This window comes from Triticum urartu, chromosome 3, assembly GCF_003073215.2.
Source record: "Triticum urartu cultivar G1812 chromosome 3, Tu2.1, whole genome shotgun sequence".
Lineage (NCBI taxonomy): Eukaryota > Viridiplantae > Streptophyta > Magnoliopsida > Poales > Poaceae > Triticum > Triticum urartu.
Window position 1 is genome coordinate 448,244,196 of NC_053024.1, and position 19,282 is coordinate 448,263,477.

Below are 19,282 nucleotides of genomic sequence, written 5' to 3' on the forward strand. Positions count from 1 at the left end.
AAGATCAAAGAGAGAGAAGAAGCCATCTAGCTACTAGCTATGGACCCATAGGTCTGTGGTAAACTACTCATGCTTCATCGTAAGGGCAGCAAGGTTGATGTAGAGGCCCTCCGTGATCGAATCCCCCTCCGGCAGAGTGCTGGGAAAGGCCTCAAGAAGGGATCTCACGGGAACAGAGGCTTGCGGCGACAGAAAAGTATTTTGGTGCACCCTTCTGATGTTGGGGGAATATTTGAGAATATATAGAGGTGGAACTAGTGTTAGGAGACTCCCGAGGGGCCAACAAGCCAGGGGCACGCCCTGGAGGCTTGTGGCCTCATCGGGACTCTTCTGACCCTCTCTCCAAGTCACGTAGGTGTCGTTCGGTCCAAGAAAAATCATCATAATGTTTTATTTCTTTTGGACTCTGTTTGATAATCCTTTTATGTGAAAGTCAAAAACATGAAAAAAATAGAAACTAACACTGGGCTCTAGGTTAATAGGTTAGTCCCAAAAATAATATAAATAGCATATTAATGCATATAAAACATCCAAAATAGATAATATAATAACATGAAACAATAAAAAATTATAGATATGTTGAAGACGTATCAGACCCACTTAACAGCAGCGCGGGGTATATGAACCCGCGCAACTATTACACTATATGTGTAGCGTGGGGTTGTGATCCGCACTACTACCACTTAATAGTAGCGCGGACCACTTACCCCTCACCAGTGCTATTTGTCTACCTATACGGTTTTTCCTAGTAGTGGCATATGGTCATTTAGTCCTAGAGATTAGGGAGTTAAGAGGAGTAGGTAGTTTTTACCTCAGAAAATTCATTCTAGTCAAAATATAGTTGCCGATCGGTTGGTCAACTATAGCCGCTTCGTGAGAACTACTGTTGTGTGGTTAAACTCGGTTCCACCTTGTATCGAGGATTTGTGACCTCTCGACTATAACACTATAACTTTCCAATAAACAGCCCCTTTATCATGCAAAAAAAGTATATATAGTATTTTCCTCCAAAAGCAGGGCAGACCCTTCTCGGGCGTGTATATATTCCTTCCTTGATTCTTCCTCTTCCCTCTACAAGTTACTCCATTTCTTTCCTCCATCCTTTTGCTTTCGGCCACTCCCTGCACGTTGTTGGCCCGTGGGAGAGCTGGTGGCACCGTGGCAGTGACATCCGTATTTATCTGAATCGCAGCCTTGTACCACCAAGCTCTCCTCCGATTCTTCCAGTTGCATGCACACAAAGTTTCCCAGATGTATCACTATCTGCGACTCTCTCTACTGCTGGTCACCACTCTCTCTGACGTAGCAATTGCTCAAAGATGGAGGGAGATCAGCGGCAGCAACCAATGGAGCGGCCTCCTAGACCCCCTCAACATCGACGTCCGGCGCGAGGTCATCCGCTACGGCGAGCTGGCGCAGGCGACGTCGGACGGCTTCATCACGGACCCCGCGTCGCCGTACGCCGGGGCTTGTCGCTACAGCCCGGCCTCGTTCTTCACCAAGGTTCAGGCGTCCGACCCGGGTGCGTACCGCGTCACAAGGTTCATCTACGCGACGTCGAGCGCCCGGCTGCCTGAGGGGTTCATGGCGAGGCCGCTGCCGGTGGGTGCGTGGAGCACGGAGTCCAACTGGATGGGGTACGTCGCGGTGGCCACGGACCGCGGCGCGGCGGCGCTCGGGAGGCGGGACATTGTGGTGGCGTGGCGCGCGACGAAGCGGGCGACGGAGTGGGCCAGCGACCTGGACTTCGCGCTGGTACCAGCGGCCGGCATCGTCGGGCCGGGGCGCGGCTGGTCGCAGCCGTACGTGCACAGGGGGTTTCTGTCCGTGTACACGTCCAAGAACTCCACGTCCAGGTTCAACAGACGAAGCGCGCGCGAGCAGGTAAATTCGTTGCGACATTTCAGGTTAACAGTCTTAGATTAGTTCTATTTTGAGGAGTACTATTCTGAGGGTGTTATTGACAGTCTTAACTGCTTCTCTAATCTGTACTCTCCTAGAACTGGAATATTATACCCAACTAAAAAAAGAATTGGAACATTATCGTCCCAACTGGACTAGGTCGATGATCTGCTGTAGGGCGTAAATCCACCGGCATAAACAGTTCCCCTTAATTCTCCTAGACTTGGAATATTTTTTGTGCTGGCTGTCCCAGCGAGTTCACTGTTGTGCTGCTGCGCATAAATTCGTTCCCACTTCTGCATGGGGCTTGGGTCGAGACCGGGACATCTCGTCGTGTCATCCGAATATCTGACTGAAGTTGACAAGGGCCAACGGTCCTCATTTAAGACCAACGAAATTGCAGTGTGCAAGGCCAGCAGGTTTCACACTCGTTCTGCTGAATTCACCTACAACCCGACAACCTCTCTTTCTGAACATCACATGGTGTTGTTAATTGGGGTGGTTGTTGTTTTTCTCTAGAGTAGCAGAGTAGGAGAGGCACGGAATCTGTTTGGATTTTGGAACATCTGCATTTCATACTTCTAAACTAATATCTCGAAGGTGTTCACGGGTGGGACGTGCGTGTATGCTTTTATAGGAATGAATGTATATGTGTGTTTATGAGCATCTGCTTGAAAAAATATTTGCATTTCATATAGGAGTGTTATAAACGAAGGAACCATCACATGCTCCAAATTTTTGACAGGTGCTGACCGAAGTAAGAGCGCTGCTCGATACGTACAAGAACGAGGACTGCAGCATCAGCATAACCGGCCACAGCCTGGGAGGGGCACTGTCCACGCTCAACGCCATCGACCTGGTCGCCAATGGATTCAACGTCCGCGGCTCGTCCCGAACCCCTGTGCCCGTCACGGCCATCCACTTCGGCGCCCCCCGCGTCGGCGACGAGCAGTTCAAGAAGGCTTTCCACGCGATGGCCGGCCTGAGCCTGCTCCGGGTCCGCAACGTCCCGGACATCGTGCCGACCATCCTGCCGCCCGTGATCTACGCCGACGTCGGCGTGGAGCTGCTCGTGGACACGCGCAAGTCGCCGTACCTCAAGGAGAAGGCGGGCCCTGCCCAGTGGCACAACCTGGAGGGCTACTTGCACGGCGTCGCGGGGACGCACGGCGCCGGCGACAGCGCGGGGTTCGGCCTGGAGGTGGACCGCGACTTGGCGCTCATCAACAAGGAAGAGGACGCGCTCAGAGACGAGTACCCCGTGCCGGCGATGTGGTGGGCGGAGAATAACAAGGGCATGGTCAAGAACGCCACTGGACACTGGGTGTTGCACGACCACGAGCAGGGTAACCTTGCGTTGTGATCATTTTTTTCTTTGCCTAAGATCGTTGAAAGGCTTTTTACGAAATATAATACTGCGTCTTATCGAAAATGTAAGCTGGTTTTCTGAACTTTTTACCGTCAAATATTTCTGTGCTTGTCATTCTGTAAGGAAAAATTACTAGCATTAGACAATGCACTACAATTACTTTATATGACAAGATATGTTTGCACCGAAATTAGTGGTCAAAATATGATAGTGATGCCTGTGTCACCGTAAGTAAAGCCTCGTGATTCTCCTCGAATTGGTCTGACAGGACAAAGTTGAACAAGCTCCGGCATAGAGTCATGTCGTCTCTTTGGGTCGACGAGACTATGATTTCTCATTGTACGCCCTTGACGCAGGATCGGGCGTCAGTGTTGGAAGAGATTACTTTGGCAATGCAACTCGATGTATTGATCGGTGCATAACACACGTATATATGGGTGTATAAAGTGGGCCTCGACCTCAACTATACAAGGACTAGGAGGTGGTCCAAGATATACAATATACATGCACAACCATATATTCAACACCACCCCCCTCCCCCCGCGCAGTCGAAGCGTCGCCGGAGCGCAAAGACTGGACCTGAACTTCTCAAAGACGGAAGTAGGCAGTCCCTTCGTCATCACATCAGCGAATTGTTGCGCCGTCGGGACGTGAAGGACCCAGATGCGCCCAAGAGTGACCTGCTCGCGAACAAAGTGAATGTCGAGCTCAATATGCTTCGTTCGACGATGGTGGACTGGGTTGGCAGAGAGGTACACGGCGGAGACGTTATCGTAGTAGACGAGTGTGGTCTTGTGAACGTCACAAAGCAACTCCTGAAGCAGCTGACGAAGCCAAGAGCATTCGGCAACGGCATTAGCCACTGCCCGATACTCTGCCTCGGCACTCGAGCGGGAGACCGTGGTTGTCTCTTGGACGACCACGAGATCAGCGACGGCCCAAGGTACACACAGTAGCCCGAGGTGGAACGACATGTGTCCGGGCAACCAGCCCAGTCCGCATTAGAGTAGGCAATGAGGTCGGTGGAAGCGGAGGCCGTCGGCGTGAGTTCCAAGGACGGGGTGCCGCGTATGTAATGAATGATATGCTTCACCAAGGTCTAATGAGAGTCACGTGGAGAGTGCATGTGAAGACAAACCTGCTGAACAGCATACTGCAAGTCGGGGCGCGTCAGGGTCAGGTACTGCAGAGCGCCCACGATAGAGCGATAGAAGGCCGCATTGGATGCAGGAGAGTCCTCCAGAGCTGAAACCTTGGCCTTGACGTCGACAGGCGTGCCGGCGGGCTTGTAGTTAAGCATGCCAGCACAGTCAAGAAGCTCATGGGCATACCGTTGTTGATGCAGGGAAAACCTATCTGGCCGTCGAACTACCTCAATGCCGAGGAAGTAGTGCAGGGGCCCCGAGTCCTTCAGGGCAAACTCATCGCGAAGACGAGCAGTGAGCCGCTGAAGAAGCTCGGCGGTGGATGTTGTTAGGATGATGTCGTCAACATAGAGCAATAAGTAGGACGTGGCAGCTCCGTGATGATAAAAAGAGAGGGACACATCGGAGCGAGTGGATGTGAATCCAAGCGTCTGTAGGAACGCAACGATGCGCTGGTACCAGGCCCGGGGCACCTGCTTCAACTCGTATAGGGAACGGGAGAGCAAGCACACGTGGTCGGGATGCGCGACGTCGATGAAGCCAGTGGGCTGCTCATAGAACACGTGCTCAGCGAGGTGGCCGTGCAAGAAGGTGTTGGAGACGTCCAACTGATGCACGGGCTAGGCACGGAAGACGGCTAACTGGAGCATGGTGTGGATCGTGCTCGGTTTAACAACCAGGGCAAAAGTGTCGGTGAAGTCCACGCCCGTGCGTTGCCGAAAACCTGAACTACCCTGCGATCTTTGTAGCGCCTGAGAGTGATGTCCAGGCGAGCGGCTAGAAGTGCGGGATCCCAAGGCGCCGACGGAAGCGCCAGAGCCGACAGATGCGGCTGTGGCGGCGGCGCTGTCGGTGTCAAAACCGGTGGATCTCGGGTAGGGGGTCCCGAACTGTGCGTCTAAGGTTGATGGTAACAGGAGACAAGGGACACGATGTTTACCCAGGTTCGGGCCCTCTCTATGGAGGTAATACCCTACTTCTTGCTTGATTGATCTTGATGAATATGAGTATTACAAGAGTTGATCTACCATGAGATCGTAATGGCTAAACCCTAGAAGTCTAGCCTGTATGACTACGGTATTGAGTATATCCTTTCCAGACTACACCCTCCGGTTTATATAGACACCGGGGGGATCTAGGTTACATAGAGTCGGTCACATAAGATGGAATCTTCATAGTTGTTCGCCAAGCTTGCCTTCCACGCCAAGGAGAGTCCCATCCGAACACTGGTACAGTCTTCGGTCTTCATATCTTCACAGCCCATCAGTCGGGCCCATAGATAACAAGCCGGACGCCCGAGGACCCCCTAGTCCAGGACTCCCTTAGGCGCCGCGAGGAGTGGGGGGGGGGGTACCCGCCGGCCGTAGGAGGCGCCCTGTAGGGAACAGAGTAGCCGTAGGGCAACGCGGGCGCATACGGCCGAGGAGCCGCGTGCAGCGCCTGATGAGTCATCGGACTGGCGCCAAAAAAGCCGGGGACGAGGGCGCGTGGTACGGGCATGGAGTACGCATGAACAACACCCCCATCCAGGGGTTCTGGCCGGCCTGCCAGGGCACTGGCTGATGCGGTGGCGGCTGCTGGCAGGGGGGCCACCCTGGGCGGCGGCCGGCTGCTGCTACTGCTGTGGTGGCGCCTGGTAGAGGCGCGGGCCAGGCCGAGGCTAAGGAGTCGGGGCGGCGGGCGGGGCACCACCTCGGTTGTCGGCGGTGAGGGCTGTGTGAGTAGCCCGGGTGCGCACCATCTTCATCCTGCGTTCCTCGAGATTCAGGTACGTACGCCACAACCTTGGGAAACGTCAGATCAGTGATGAGGGGGAGGTTTGAGGCAGCATTCCCGAAGTCGTCGTTCAAGTCGGCGATGAGCGTGCCGAGGAGAAGCTTGTGGGAGACCTTCTCACCGAGTTCATAGAGCTCATCGACAAGCTTCTTAAGGTGCATGCAATCATCATCAATGGACGAGTCGTTCCGTTGACACCCAAAAAACTCGTCGTGCAGGAAAACCTTGCGTTGAAGCTTGTTTTCGATGAAGAGGCCATTGAGCTTTGTCCAGACGGTGAGAGCATCATCCTCGGTGGAGACCACCATGTGGAAAAGGTCCTTCGAGATGGTGGTGTAGAACCAGCGGATGAGGGTGGCGTCCATGGTCATCCACTCGTCATCATTCACCATGAACTAGGAGTCCATGGAACCATCGATGTGATCCTGGAGATTGTACTCACGAAACACAAGAGAGAAGTAGGTCTTCCAGGAATAATACGTGGAGGTGTGGTGATCGAGGATGATGGGAACCCGACCGAGGATGTTGAGATCGCAAATGATGATGGGGTCGGGGCCGGCGAACGGGTTGGTGCATGCGGTGCGGGTCGAGACGGAGGATCCGGGGGACTCCATGGCGGCTCAGGAGGAAGAAGGGCGGCGCGACTCGGTTTCGGTTAGGGTTAGGGGAGGGTTGGCGGAAGCGGAGGAGGGGGCGGCGGCTGAGACACGGGCGACGACGTGGAGACGCGAGGGCAGCGGCAGCAGGGTGTGGCAGCGGTGGCAAGGTACGGCGGCGGCGATGGAGATCGCAGCGGCGGCATGTTTTAGGGTTAGGATCGGAGGTATGATACCATGTTGGAAGATATTACTTTGACAATGCAACTCGATGTATTGGTCGGTGCATTACACACCTATATATGGATGTACAAAGTAGGCATCAATCTCAACTATACAAGGACTAGGAGGTGGGCCAAGATATACAATATACATGCACAACCATATAATCAACAGTCAGACTTTTTAGATTGACTCAAGTGTTCAAAGACGATGATTATGGCGACTGGCGTTGGTCCTTAGGGGCACCTGCATGAAGATTTTTCTATTATCATCAACAAGGTAAGGCCATCTCCTTATGGGAGTTTCAATAACGGTGTGTCGACGGCTAGTTTTGACGATGGTAGTGGCTGTATGGTGGTCGAGTGGCCACAATGTAATTATTATTATGTTTAAGGTGATCTGTAATTTTAATAATCTTCTATAATAGATTTGTGTCTTTCAAAAAAATTAAAGCTTTTTTTAGCGGAAAGGAAACTAGTTCTCTCTGACAAGAAAACCCTACATTTTTTTAGAATAAAACCATTTTCAGGGCAGAGAAGAAAACGAGCTAAACTAGAAGAAAACGAAGCGGAAGAACAACTATGAAACCAGTAATTGGCCTAGTCCATGGCCCGCATTGCAGCAAATAGTAGAATTTTCCCGCCATCTCGCCCATTCATGAGGCGCAGCTAAATTGGGATCGTTGATGTCTGTGTTCGCCCCTTGCGATGGGGGGTGCAGCACCCGTGCTCTATACCATCCCAAATGGTACCGGGCCGCACGAAATGAAGGTCATGCTTGATGCGCTTCATCAGTTTTTTTAAACACAGCACAAAAGAAAGCCCTCGTATATACGCGCATGCATTCCACCCTTATAGAGGTATGCCCTACCTCTATGAGCATCTTTGGAAGACTGAGCCGGCATATCACCTTGAGATTTATGAAGTCATCGTAGATGACTTGAACGCGCATCGCCGGAAATCCTGAAATAAACCCAGAAAGTGCGAGCACTAGGATTTGTATCCTGGTGGGCTAGGGATACCACTGTCCTTTTAACCATCCAACCACAGGTTGGTTCACATGCGCTCCATCAGTTGAGCTTCGGTAATTCATTGGTGCTTGAAGGCTCGCGTGGATAGCTCGGTCTAGATGTGTGAATTGGTATGTTTCACAACCTTCACCAACATATCGAACTGAGGCAATGGCCTCTTCGAATCGATTTGATGCAACACAGGGGAAGAAGGGATAATTTTGATATGCCTTCTCAAGACAACGGGTCAGGGACAAATGAACATACTGATTAAACATTCTTAAAACGCTGATGGCGGTCAACCTTTCACATGAATAGGATACATTTAGTTGGAAGCTGACTACTTCTGACGCTTTCTTAGTTAAATCCATGATATGGCCTGCATCAATGATGGAAAATCTTTCCACCATAAATATTGATAAGGGTTGGCCTGATCTTCTCAGTGAGCGGATGACGTCGATGAAGAACTTGCTGGATAACTTGTGAGATGCTCTCGAACTCTTTGGTTTTTCCCTGTTTGCAAATGCGACTGATCTTCGACCCTATGGATATTCGCAACACCACACACTTGCGTGTGTAGCCGCCGACCACGAAGCGGTTCTGCAATCTCCCAATTCCCAACCGAACTACAAATAGCACTTGACTTTTAGTAGCAAATACACCCTACCGAAACGAATTTGGTGTAGATAAATAGTCCTGATCGATGGAAAGAGGAATATAAATTCGGATGAATGCTTATAGCAATTCAATCTGGTCGAGGTCTAATCAAAACGTGGTCTAACCCTAAAAGCCATGGCTTACAAGGGTATATAAAGACCCCTGGATGTCCAACCTAGTGTTGGAGTCAAAATCAACCATATCTCCAACTTTCCTAACATAAACGACTCTATCTGGAAAATTGGCAGAAACAACCACAGTATTGTTTCGACGACTGCGACTCGGTCACTGCGAATTGCGGGCTATGGGTATACAATTTGGAAAGCACGCCACTCAAGTTTTTCAAAATTTTGTTTATATGCCTTATTTGGAGCACGGGCATGTATTCCACACATATATCAATTTCGGGCCTCATGGCAGTCAATTCGAGTCTGACATGGAATATCTTGTTTTCAACTTTGTACTCTTCATGTGATGATGGCGCCACTTCCTCCCACACCTCCCTCGTGCTTCCCACCATTCCTTGCACATAGCTTCTTGCCCATGCACTGTCTCGCTATTAATTCAATCCTAGTGATACGAAAAGTCCATGGCTTAGGTAGTATAAAATTCTTCCAAACCAAAGTAACATGTTCAACTAGGAATGAATTCACCTTGTGATCTTTGTCAATGAGGCTTATTATTTCTTTCTAGCTTAATCAATCCGAATCATCATATTTCGTGAATATATCCTCATCATCCCCCCTTTCTTCAAGAAAAGTCATCCGCGGCTTCGGGTAAGCTGAGAATGGCAGAAACAAAAATAACAACGGGTACTCGTAGTTTATGTATATATAACATGTTGTATCATTTTTGTTGTCATGAAAAAGATTCCCAATATGCAACTTTAACTACAAGTATACAAGACAAAATGTCCATATGGGAACAAATAATATATCAGGAATCGGCAATCATAATTGCGAGTATAAGTGAATTTCATATAGTCATGACGAGAATGAGGAACAAACATGTATAATGTCTTCTTATTCAGTATTAAGTCCAAAGTCCTCACATAAGATTGATGATCAAATGTGCTACAAGGAAGGTCAAACCAACACAAAATATTCAGAAGTGCATATCACTACAAAAAAAATACACTTTCGTGATGATACATGTTTGTCACAGTAGGTCACGTTTTCTGTCATGCATGTACATCCATGACGATTTTATGACAGAATCAACATAGTCATACATGTGCTGCCGTAGAAGTGTTCCATGACATTACCAAAATTATCATCACAGAAGTGTTCACTTCCATGACGATAAATGCCGCGTCATGGAAGTGCTTTCGTCAAGGGTGACCGACACGTGGTATCCACCGTAACGGGTCATCGTTAAGCTATCGGGTCCGGTTTTGGATCCGATAACCCGCTAACAGCCACGACCAATGCCGATTTTCCATGTGTAAAATTCTCATTGGCCGACGAACCACGTGTTAGCTCCGCGTTGGCACAAGTGTCACTCATCCAATGGGCGAGATGCGCCTATGACATATTGACACGTGGACCGGCCCAACAGTGGCCCATTCAGGTTAAAAGGCCGGGCCTGTCAAAATAAGCGGCCCGTCCCATTAGCGGCCTACTTGAGTTAGGCCCATTTACAAGCACGACCCATACAAGTTACACAGAATCGTCCCATCAAAGGCCCATTCTAGATTTGACAATTTCCAGTCCATCGCCAGTTTCGGCCCGTTAACGGCCCGCTACGTCTTTGGGCCCAATTGCCGCCCGAGCTTTTTTCGGCCTGTTAGCAGCCCATCGTCAGTTCCCGCCCGTTAACGGCCCGGAATGTCTTTCGGCCTTTTCTCGGCCCATTCTGGAGTTGGGCCAATTCTAGCCTGCTGTGACTTTAGGCCTGTCCTCGGCCCATTCGGTAAATGGGCCAAATCCTAGCCCATTTTGTCTCTCGGCCTGTTAACGGCCCGCACAATAGTTGGGCCATTGACTTTAGGTCCATTAGGGGCCCACGTTCTATAGGGCATCATTTCATCCCAACGCGACTTTCGGCCTCTTAAAAGCCTAGTTTGCAAATTGGGCCTCCTCTGGCCCATAACACTTTCGGCCTCTTACTGGCCCGTAAAGTAAAAGGGCCGAGACAAAATTGACATGTATTTCATCCTGCTAGAGGCCCGCGGGCCATTTCCATTTATACGGCCCTATCGAGCTTTTGGCCTGTTAACGGCCTGCTAATAGTCGTTGTTATGGTGGGCCACATCATTTGGGATCCACTTAATATTATTTTGACCAGCCCAATTTAGACCCGCTTTGACTATTAATGACCCACAAGTGTAGGGGATCTATCGTTGCCTTTTCGATAAGTAAGAGTGTGGAACCCAACGAGGAGCAGAAGGAAATGATAAGCAGTTTTCAGTAAGGTATTCTCTGCAAGCACTGAAATTATCGGTAACAGATAGTTTTGTGATAAGGTAATCTATAATGAGTAACAAGTAATGAAAATAAATAAGGTGCAGCAAGATGGCCCAATCCTTTCTGTAGCAAAGGACAAGCCAGGACAAACTCTTATATGAAGGAAAGCGCTCCAGAGGACACATGGGAATTATCGTCAAGCTAGTCTTCATCACGTTCATATGATTCGCGTTCGGTACTTTGATAATTTGATATGTGGGTGGACCGGTGCTTGGGTACTGCCCTTACTTGGACAAGAATCCCAGTTATGATTAACCCCTATTGCAAGCATCCGCTACTACAACAGAAGTATTAAGGTAAACCTAACCATAGCATGAAACATGTGGATCCAAATCAGCCCCTTACGAAGCAACACATAAACTAGGGTTTAAGCTTCTGTCACTCTAGCAACCCATCATCTACTTATTAATTCCCAATGCCTCCCTCTAGGCCCAAATAATGGTGAAGTGTCATGTAGTCGACGTTCACATAACACCACTAGAGGAATGACAACATACATGTCAGCAAAATATCGAACGAATACCAAATTCACATGACTACTTATAGCAAGACTTCTCCCATGTCCTTAGGAACAAACATAGCTACTCACAAAGCATATTCATGTTCATAATCATAGGGGTATTAATATGCATAATGGATCTGAACATATGATCTTTCACCAAGTAAACCAACTGGCATCAACTACAAGGAGTAATCAACACTACTAGCAACCCACATGTACCAATCTGAGGTTTGGATACAAAGATTGGATACAAGAGATGAACTAGGGTTTGAGATGAGATGGTGTTGGTGAAGATGTTGATGGAGATTGACCCCCTCCCGATGAGAGGATCATTGGTGATGACGATGGTTATGATTTCCCCCTCCCGGAGGGAAGTTTCCCCGGCAGAACAGCTCCGCCGGAGCCCTAGATTGGTTCCGCCAAGGTTCCGCCTCGTGGCGGCGGAGTTTCGTCCCGTGAGCTTTCTTATGATTTTTTTCTCGACGAAAGACTCCATATAGCCAAAGATGGGCATCGGAGGGCCACCAGGGGGCCCACGAGGCAGGGGCGCGCCCAGGGGGTAGGGCGCGCCCCCACCCTCGTGGACGGTGGGTGGCCCCCCTATGGTACTTCTTTCACCCAATATTTTTTATATATTTTGAAACGTGCTCCCGTGAAGTTTCAGGACTTTTGAAGATGTGTAGAATAGGTATCTAATATTTTCTCCTTTTCCGACCTAGAATTCCAGCTGCCGGCATTCCCCCTCATCATGTAAACCTTGTAAAACAAGACAGAATAGGCATAAGTATTGTGACATAATGTGTAATAACAGCCCATAATGCAATAAATATCAATATAAAAGCAAGATGCAAAATGGACGTATCAACTCCCCCAAGCTTAGGCCTCGCTTGTCCTCAAGCAAAAGCCGATATCGAAAAATATGTCCACATGTTTAGAGATAGAGGTGTCAATAAAATAAAATACGGACATGAGGGCGTCATGATCATTCTTAGAACAGCAACGTGTATGTATATATATATATTGTCATATGATCTCTTATGCTAAAGTAACAATTCATTCACATACTCAAGTATGAATCAGAAATTTCATTGAAAACTAACAAAGTATAATCTTAGTCAGTGAAGCAATTACAATTTATCATAACATAGGAAAGAGTCAATATAAAATCTTCTCAGCATGTCCACATACTCAACCATCTTTTAGTCTTTCACAATTGCTAACACTCACACAATATTTATGGTTATGAAGTTTTAATCGGACACAGCGAAACATAGGGGCTTATAGTTTTGCCTCCCAACTTTTTACCTCAAGGGTAATGCCAACAATAATAGTTCATGAAAACCCACATCCAATTGGCCATATATATCAGGATCTTTCCAACACATTGTGCTTGCCAAAGGATAAAATGTAAAAAGGAAATGTGAAGATCACCATGACTCTTTGCATGAAGTATAAGACAAGAATAAAAGATAGGCCCTTCGCAGAGGGAAGAAGAGGTTGTCATGTGCTTTTATGGTTGGATTCATGAAATCTTAATGCAAAAGAACGTCACTTTATATTGCCACTTGTGATATGGACCTTTATTATGCAGTCCGTCGCTTTTATTTCTTCCACATCACAAGATCGTATAAAGCTTATTTTCTCCACACTAATAAGTCATACATATTTAGAGAGCAATTCTTATTGCTTGCAACGATGACAACTTACTTGAGGGATCTTACTCAATCCATAGGTAGATATGGTGGACTCTCAAGGCAAAACTGGATTTAGGGATATTTGGAAGCACAAGTAGTATCTCTACTTGGTGCAAAGAAATTGGCTAGCAAGAGAGGGAAAGGCAAGCTCAACATGTTGGATGATCCATGACAATATAATTTATCTCAGATGTAAGAAAACATAACCCATTACGTTGTCTTCCTTGTCCAACATCAACTCTTTATCATATCATACTTTAATGAGTGCTCACAATTATAAAAGATGTCCAAGATAGTATATTTATATGTGAAAACCTCTCTTTCTTTATTACTTCCTATTAATTGCAACGATGACCAAAACTATGTTTGCCAACTCTCAACAACTTTTATTCATCATACTCTTTATATGTGAAGTCACTACTCTCCATAAGATCCATATGATTTCTTTATTTATTTTTATTTCTTTCTCTTTTATTCTATTCCCTCAAGATCATAACAAAATAATCAAGCCCTTGACTCAAACACTAATCTTTATTATATATAGCTCACGGACTCGATTACATAGAAGGATCATAAAGCAAAACTCACAACTAGATCATACTAAAACTTTATTCTACTAGATCAAGATATTACCAAAAGGATCGAACTAAGAAAAACGGTAAAGATAAAAGTGATGGTGATACGATACCGGGGCATTCCCCCAAGCTTGGCACTTGCCAAGGGGAGTGCCCATACCCATGTGTTTATGTCTCCTTCTTCGGGGGTGGTGATGTGATATTCTTGGCAATGATGCCCCTCGGGATACGATTCTCTTCTTCTTCCTCCGTGGTCCAACCACAATGCTCCAAGTCCCCGTAGACTTTATGATCTGCAAGGTAATCAACAACATAGCTTTCTCCCTCCGAATCTTGGGATGACATATTGCTCTAATCTGCAGCAGAAACAGCTCGAAACAAGGACATAGGATTTTTGCGTGATACGGTGGTCAAAACCTTCGGGAGATTATATAATGAATTTTTACCGACCAAAAGAAGTATCGTGCAAGAAAACGGAGTCCAGAGAGCACACGGGGTGTCCACGAGGCAGGGGGCACGCTCAGGGGGTAGGGCACGCCATCCACCCTCATGGAAGCCTCGTGTCCTTTCCGATCTGCTTCTTATTTTTCTATTTTCTTAAATATTCCAAAACGGAGAAAAATTGCCATTATAACTGTTTTGGAGTCGGTTTACTTACCGTACCACGTACCTATTCCTTTTCGGAGTCTGATACATTCTGGAAAGTGTCCCTTATGTATTCCTCCGGGGTTACGGTTTCCATAACATTAGTTTCAACATTTATGGGATTACCTGAGATATAATGTTTGATTCTTTGACCGTTCACCACCCTTGGATTTGTGCCTTCGAAGTTGTTGATTTTTATGGCACCGGAACGATAGACCTCCTTGATGATGTAAGGACCTTCCCATTTAGAGAGGAGTTTGCCTGCAAAAAATCTTAAACGAGAGTTGTATAACAATACATAATCACCTACATTAAATTCACGTTTTTGTATCCTTTTTTCATGCCATCTTTCAACTTTTTCTTTAAACAGTTTGGCATTCTCATAAGACTGGGTTCTCCATTCATCAAGTGAGCTAATGTCAAAAAGTCTCCTCTCACCGGCAAGTTGGAGTCATAGTTGAGCTCTTTAATAGCCCAATATGCGTTATGTTCTAATTCAAGAGGTAAGTGACATGCTTTACCATAAGCCATTTTATACGGAGACATACCCATAGGATTTTTGTATGCAGTTCTATAAACCCATAATGCATCATCAAGTTTCTTGGACCAATTCTTTCTAGATATATTGTCAGTCTTCTGCAAAATTAATTTAAGCTCTCTATTGCTAAGTTCTACTTGACCACTAGACTGTGGATGATATGGAGATGCAATTCTATGATTAACATCATACTTAGCAAGCATTTTACTGAAAGCACCATGAATAAAATGTGAACCACCATCAGTCATTAAATATCTAGGGACTCCAAACCTCAGAAAAACAACTTCTTTAAGCATGTTAATAGAGGTGTTATGATCATCACTACTAGTTGGAATAGCCTCTACCCACTTAGTAACGTAATCAACAACAACTAAAATATGTGTATACCCATTAGAGGAAGGAAATGGTCCCATATAATCAAAGCCCCAGACATCAAATGGTTCAATAACAGGTGAATAATTCACAGACATTTCTTGACGTTTACTAATATTACCAATTCTTTGACATTCATCACAAGACAAGACAAACTTACGGGCATCCTTGAAAAGAGTAGGCCAATAAAAACCGGATTGCAATACCTTATGTGCAGTTCTATCTCCAGCATGGTGTCCTCCATAAGCCTCAGAGTGACACTTGCGTAGGATCTGTTCCTCTTCATGCTCAGGTACACAACGTCTAATAACACCATCTACTCCTTCTTTATAAAGATGTGGGTCATCCCAGAAGTAATGTCTTAAATCATAGAAGAACTTTTTCTTTTGCTGGTATGTGAAACTAGGTGGTATAAATTTAGCAACAATATAATTTGCATAATCAGCATACCATGGAGCAGTACGAGAAGCATTTATGACAGCTAGTTGTTCATGAGGAAAGCTATCATCTATAGGTAGTGGGTCATCAAGAACATTCTCTAACCTAGACAAGTTGTCTGCAACCGGGTTCTCAACTCCCTTTCTATCAATAATATGCAAATCAAATTCTTTTAGCAAGAGGACCCATGTAATAAGTGTAGGCTTAGCATCTTTCTTTTCCATAAGATATTTAATAGCAGCATGATCAGTGTGAACAGTTACTTTAGAATCAATAATATAAGGTCCGAACTTATCACAAGCAAATACAACTGCTAAAAATTCTTTTTCAGTAGTAGCATAATTTCTTTGGGCACTGTCTAGAGTTTTACTAGCATATTGGATAGCATTTAATTTCTGATCAACTCTTTGTCCTAGAACAGCCCCTACAGCATAATCACTAGCATCACACATAATTTCAAATGGTAAATTCCAATCAGGAGGTTGAACAATAGGTGCAGAAACCAAAGCTTTCTTAAGTATTTCAAATGCTTCTACACAGTCATCATCAACGACAAAAGGAACATCTTTTTATAAGAGATTAGTCAGAGGCCGAGAAATTTTAGAGATGTCCTTAATGAACCTCCTATAAAAACCGGCATGACCAAGGAAACTTCTTATACCTTTTATCCTTGGGACATGGCATCTCTTCAATAGTATCAACCTTAGCTTTATCAACTTAAATACCTCTTTCAGAAATTTTATGCCCCAAGACAATACCTTCATTAACCATAAAGTGGCACTTCTCCCAATTCAAGACAAGATTAGTTTCTTCACATCTCTGCAAAACTCGATCAAGATTGCTTAAGCAATCATCAAAAGAAGTCCCATAAACAGAGAAATCATCCATGAATACCTCAACAATCTTTTCACAAAAGTCAGAGAATATAGCAATCATACATCTTTGAAAGGTAGCAGGTGCATTACATAAACCAAAAGGCATGTGTCTATAAGCAAAGGTACCAAAAGGGTAAGTAAAAGTTGTCTTTTCTTGATCCTCTTTTGACACAGGTATTTGAGAGAAACCAGAATAACCATCTAGAAAGCAAAAATGTGTATGTTTGGATAATCTTTATAGCATTTGATCAATAAAAGGTAAAGGGTAATGATCTTTTTTAGTGGCTTTATTTAATTTGCGGAAATCAATTACCATTCTATAACCTGTAACAATTCTTTGTGGGATCAATTCATCTTTATCATTAGGAACAACAGTAATACCTCCCTTCTTAGGGACACAATGTACATGACTTACCCACTAACTATCAGCAACGTGATAAATTATACCTACCTCCAGAAGCTTTAGTATTTCTTTTCTTACCACTTCTTTCATCTTAGGATATAACCGTCGTTGGTGATCAACAACTGGTTTAGCATCTTTTTCTAGCTTTATTTTGTGCTGGCATAGAGTGGGACTAATGCCCTTAAGATCATCGAGAGTATATCCAATAGCAGCACGGTGCTTCTTTAGAGTTTTCAATAATTTCTTTTCTTCATGCTCTGAAAGGTTAGCACTAATAATAACAGGATATATCTCTTTCTCACCAAGATAAGCATATTTAAGAGTATCAGGTAAAGGTTTAAGCTCAAACACAGGATCACCCATAGGTGGAGGGGGATCCCCTAGGATTTCAACAGGCAAGTTGTGTTTCAAAATAGGTCCCTATTTAAAGAATACTTCATCTATTTCCCTTCTTTCATTCATAAACATATCATTTTCGTGGCCTAGCAAATATTGTTCTAAAGGATCAGTAGGGGGCACGACAATAGAAGCAAGACCAATAATTTCATATTTACTAGGGAATTCTTTATCATGGGGTTGTCTATGAAACTTAGCAAAATTAAACTCATGAGACATATCCCCTAAACCAACAGAAACAATATCCTTATTGCAGTATATCTTAGCATTAACAGTATTCGAGAAGGGTCTACGAAATATAATGGGAAAAAAGTCATCTTGTGGGGAACCAAGAACAAGAAAATCAGTAGGATATTTAACTTTCCCACACAAGACTTCAACATCTCTAACAATCCCAACTGGTGAAATAGTATCTCTATTGGCAAGCTTAATTGTAACATCTATCTCTACTATCTCAGCAGGTGCAATATCATGCATAATTTCTTTGTATAAGGAATGAGGTATTGCACTTGCACTAGCACCCATATCACATAAGCCATGATAGCAATGATCTCATATTTTAACAGAAATAACAGGCATGCCTACAACAATTCTATGTTTATTTTTAGTATCAGGTCTAGCAATTCTAGCAGATTCATTGCAGAAGTAAATAACATGCCCATCAATATTATCGGCCAAGAGATCTTTAACCATAGAAACACTAGGTTCAACTTTAATTTGCTCAGGGGGTTTGGGTGTCTTAATATTACTTTTGTTAACCACAGTTTAAGCTTTAGCATGATCCTTTATTCTAACAGGGAAAGGTGGTTTCTCAATATAAGTAGTAGGAACAACAGGATCATTATAAGTGATAATCTTTTCTTCAACTTTAATAGGTGCAACTACTTTTAATTCAATGGGAGGATTATATTTAAACCACTTCTTAGGGAGATCAACATGAGTAGCAAAGGACTCACAGAAAGAGGCTACTATCTCAGAGTCAAGTCCATATTTAGTGCTAAATTCACGGAAAGCATCGGTATCCATAAAAGATTTAACACAATCAAACTTAGGTGTTATACCTGACTCCTTACCTTCGTCGAGGTCCCAATCTTCAGAGTTGCGTTTAATTCTTTCCAATAAATCCCATTTGAATTCAATAGTCTTCATCATAAAAGATCCAGTACAAGAAGTATCGAGCATGGAGCGATTACTAAGAGAAATCCGAGCATATTTTTTTGAATAATCATTTCTTTTGAGAGCTCATGATTGGGGCATGAATATAAAATTGACTTAAGCCTCCCCCAAGCTTGAGCGATGCTTTCTCCTTCGCGAGGCCAAAAATTATATATATATAATTACGATCATGATGAACAAGATGCGTAGGATAAAACTTCTGATGAAATTCCAATTTCAATCGTTGGTAGTTCCATGATCCAATACCATCACATAGCCTCAACCATGTCAATGCATCTCCCTTCAAAGATAAAGGGAAGATCTTCTTCTTGATAACATCCTTGGGCATACCTGCAAGCTTAAATAATCCACAAACTTCATCCACATAGATTAGGTGCAAATCGGGATGTAATGTTCCATAACCTGTAAAAGGATTAGCTAGCAGTTTCTCTATCATACCCGAAGGAATTTCAAAGTAAACATTTTTAGTAGGTTCAGTAGGTTGAGGAGCAACTCTTTGCTCTACTGGTTGGGGTGAAGATACCCCG

The 19,282-nt window shown here is 45.0% G+C and overlaps 1 protein-coding gene across 1 annotated transcript; it reads left to right on the top strand.

Moving 5' to 3' along the window:
- The first annotated feature begins 1,064 nt into the window (after positions 1–1,064).
- On the top strand, positions 1,065–3,459 carry LOC125548470 (phospholipase A1-II 3-like). The gene is made up of 2 exons (XM_048712057.1): positions 1,065–1,884; positions 2,648–3,459. The coding sequence occupies exons 1-2, from the start codon at positions 1,252–1,254 to the stop codon at positions 3,263–3,265; spliced, it is 1,251 nt and encodes a 416-aa protein (XP_048568014.1). The 5' UTR covers positions 1,065–1,251; the 3' UTR covers positions 3,266–3,459.
- The last annotated feature ends 15,823 nt before the right edge of the window (positions 3,460–19,282 follow it).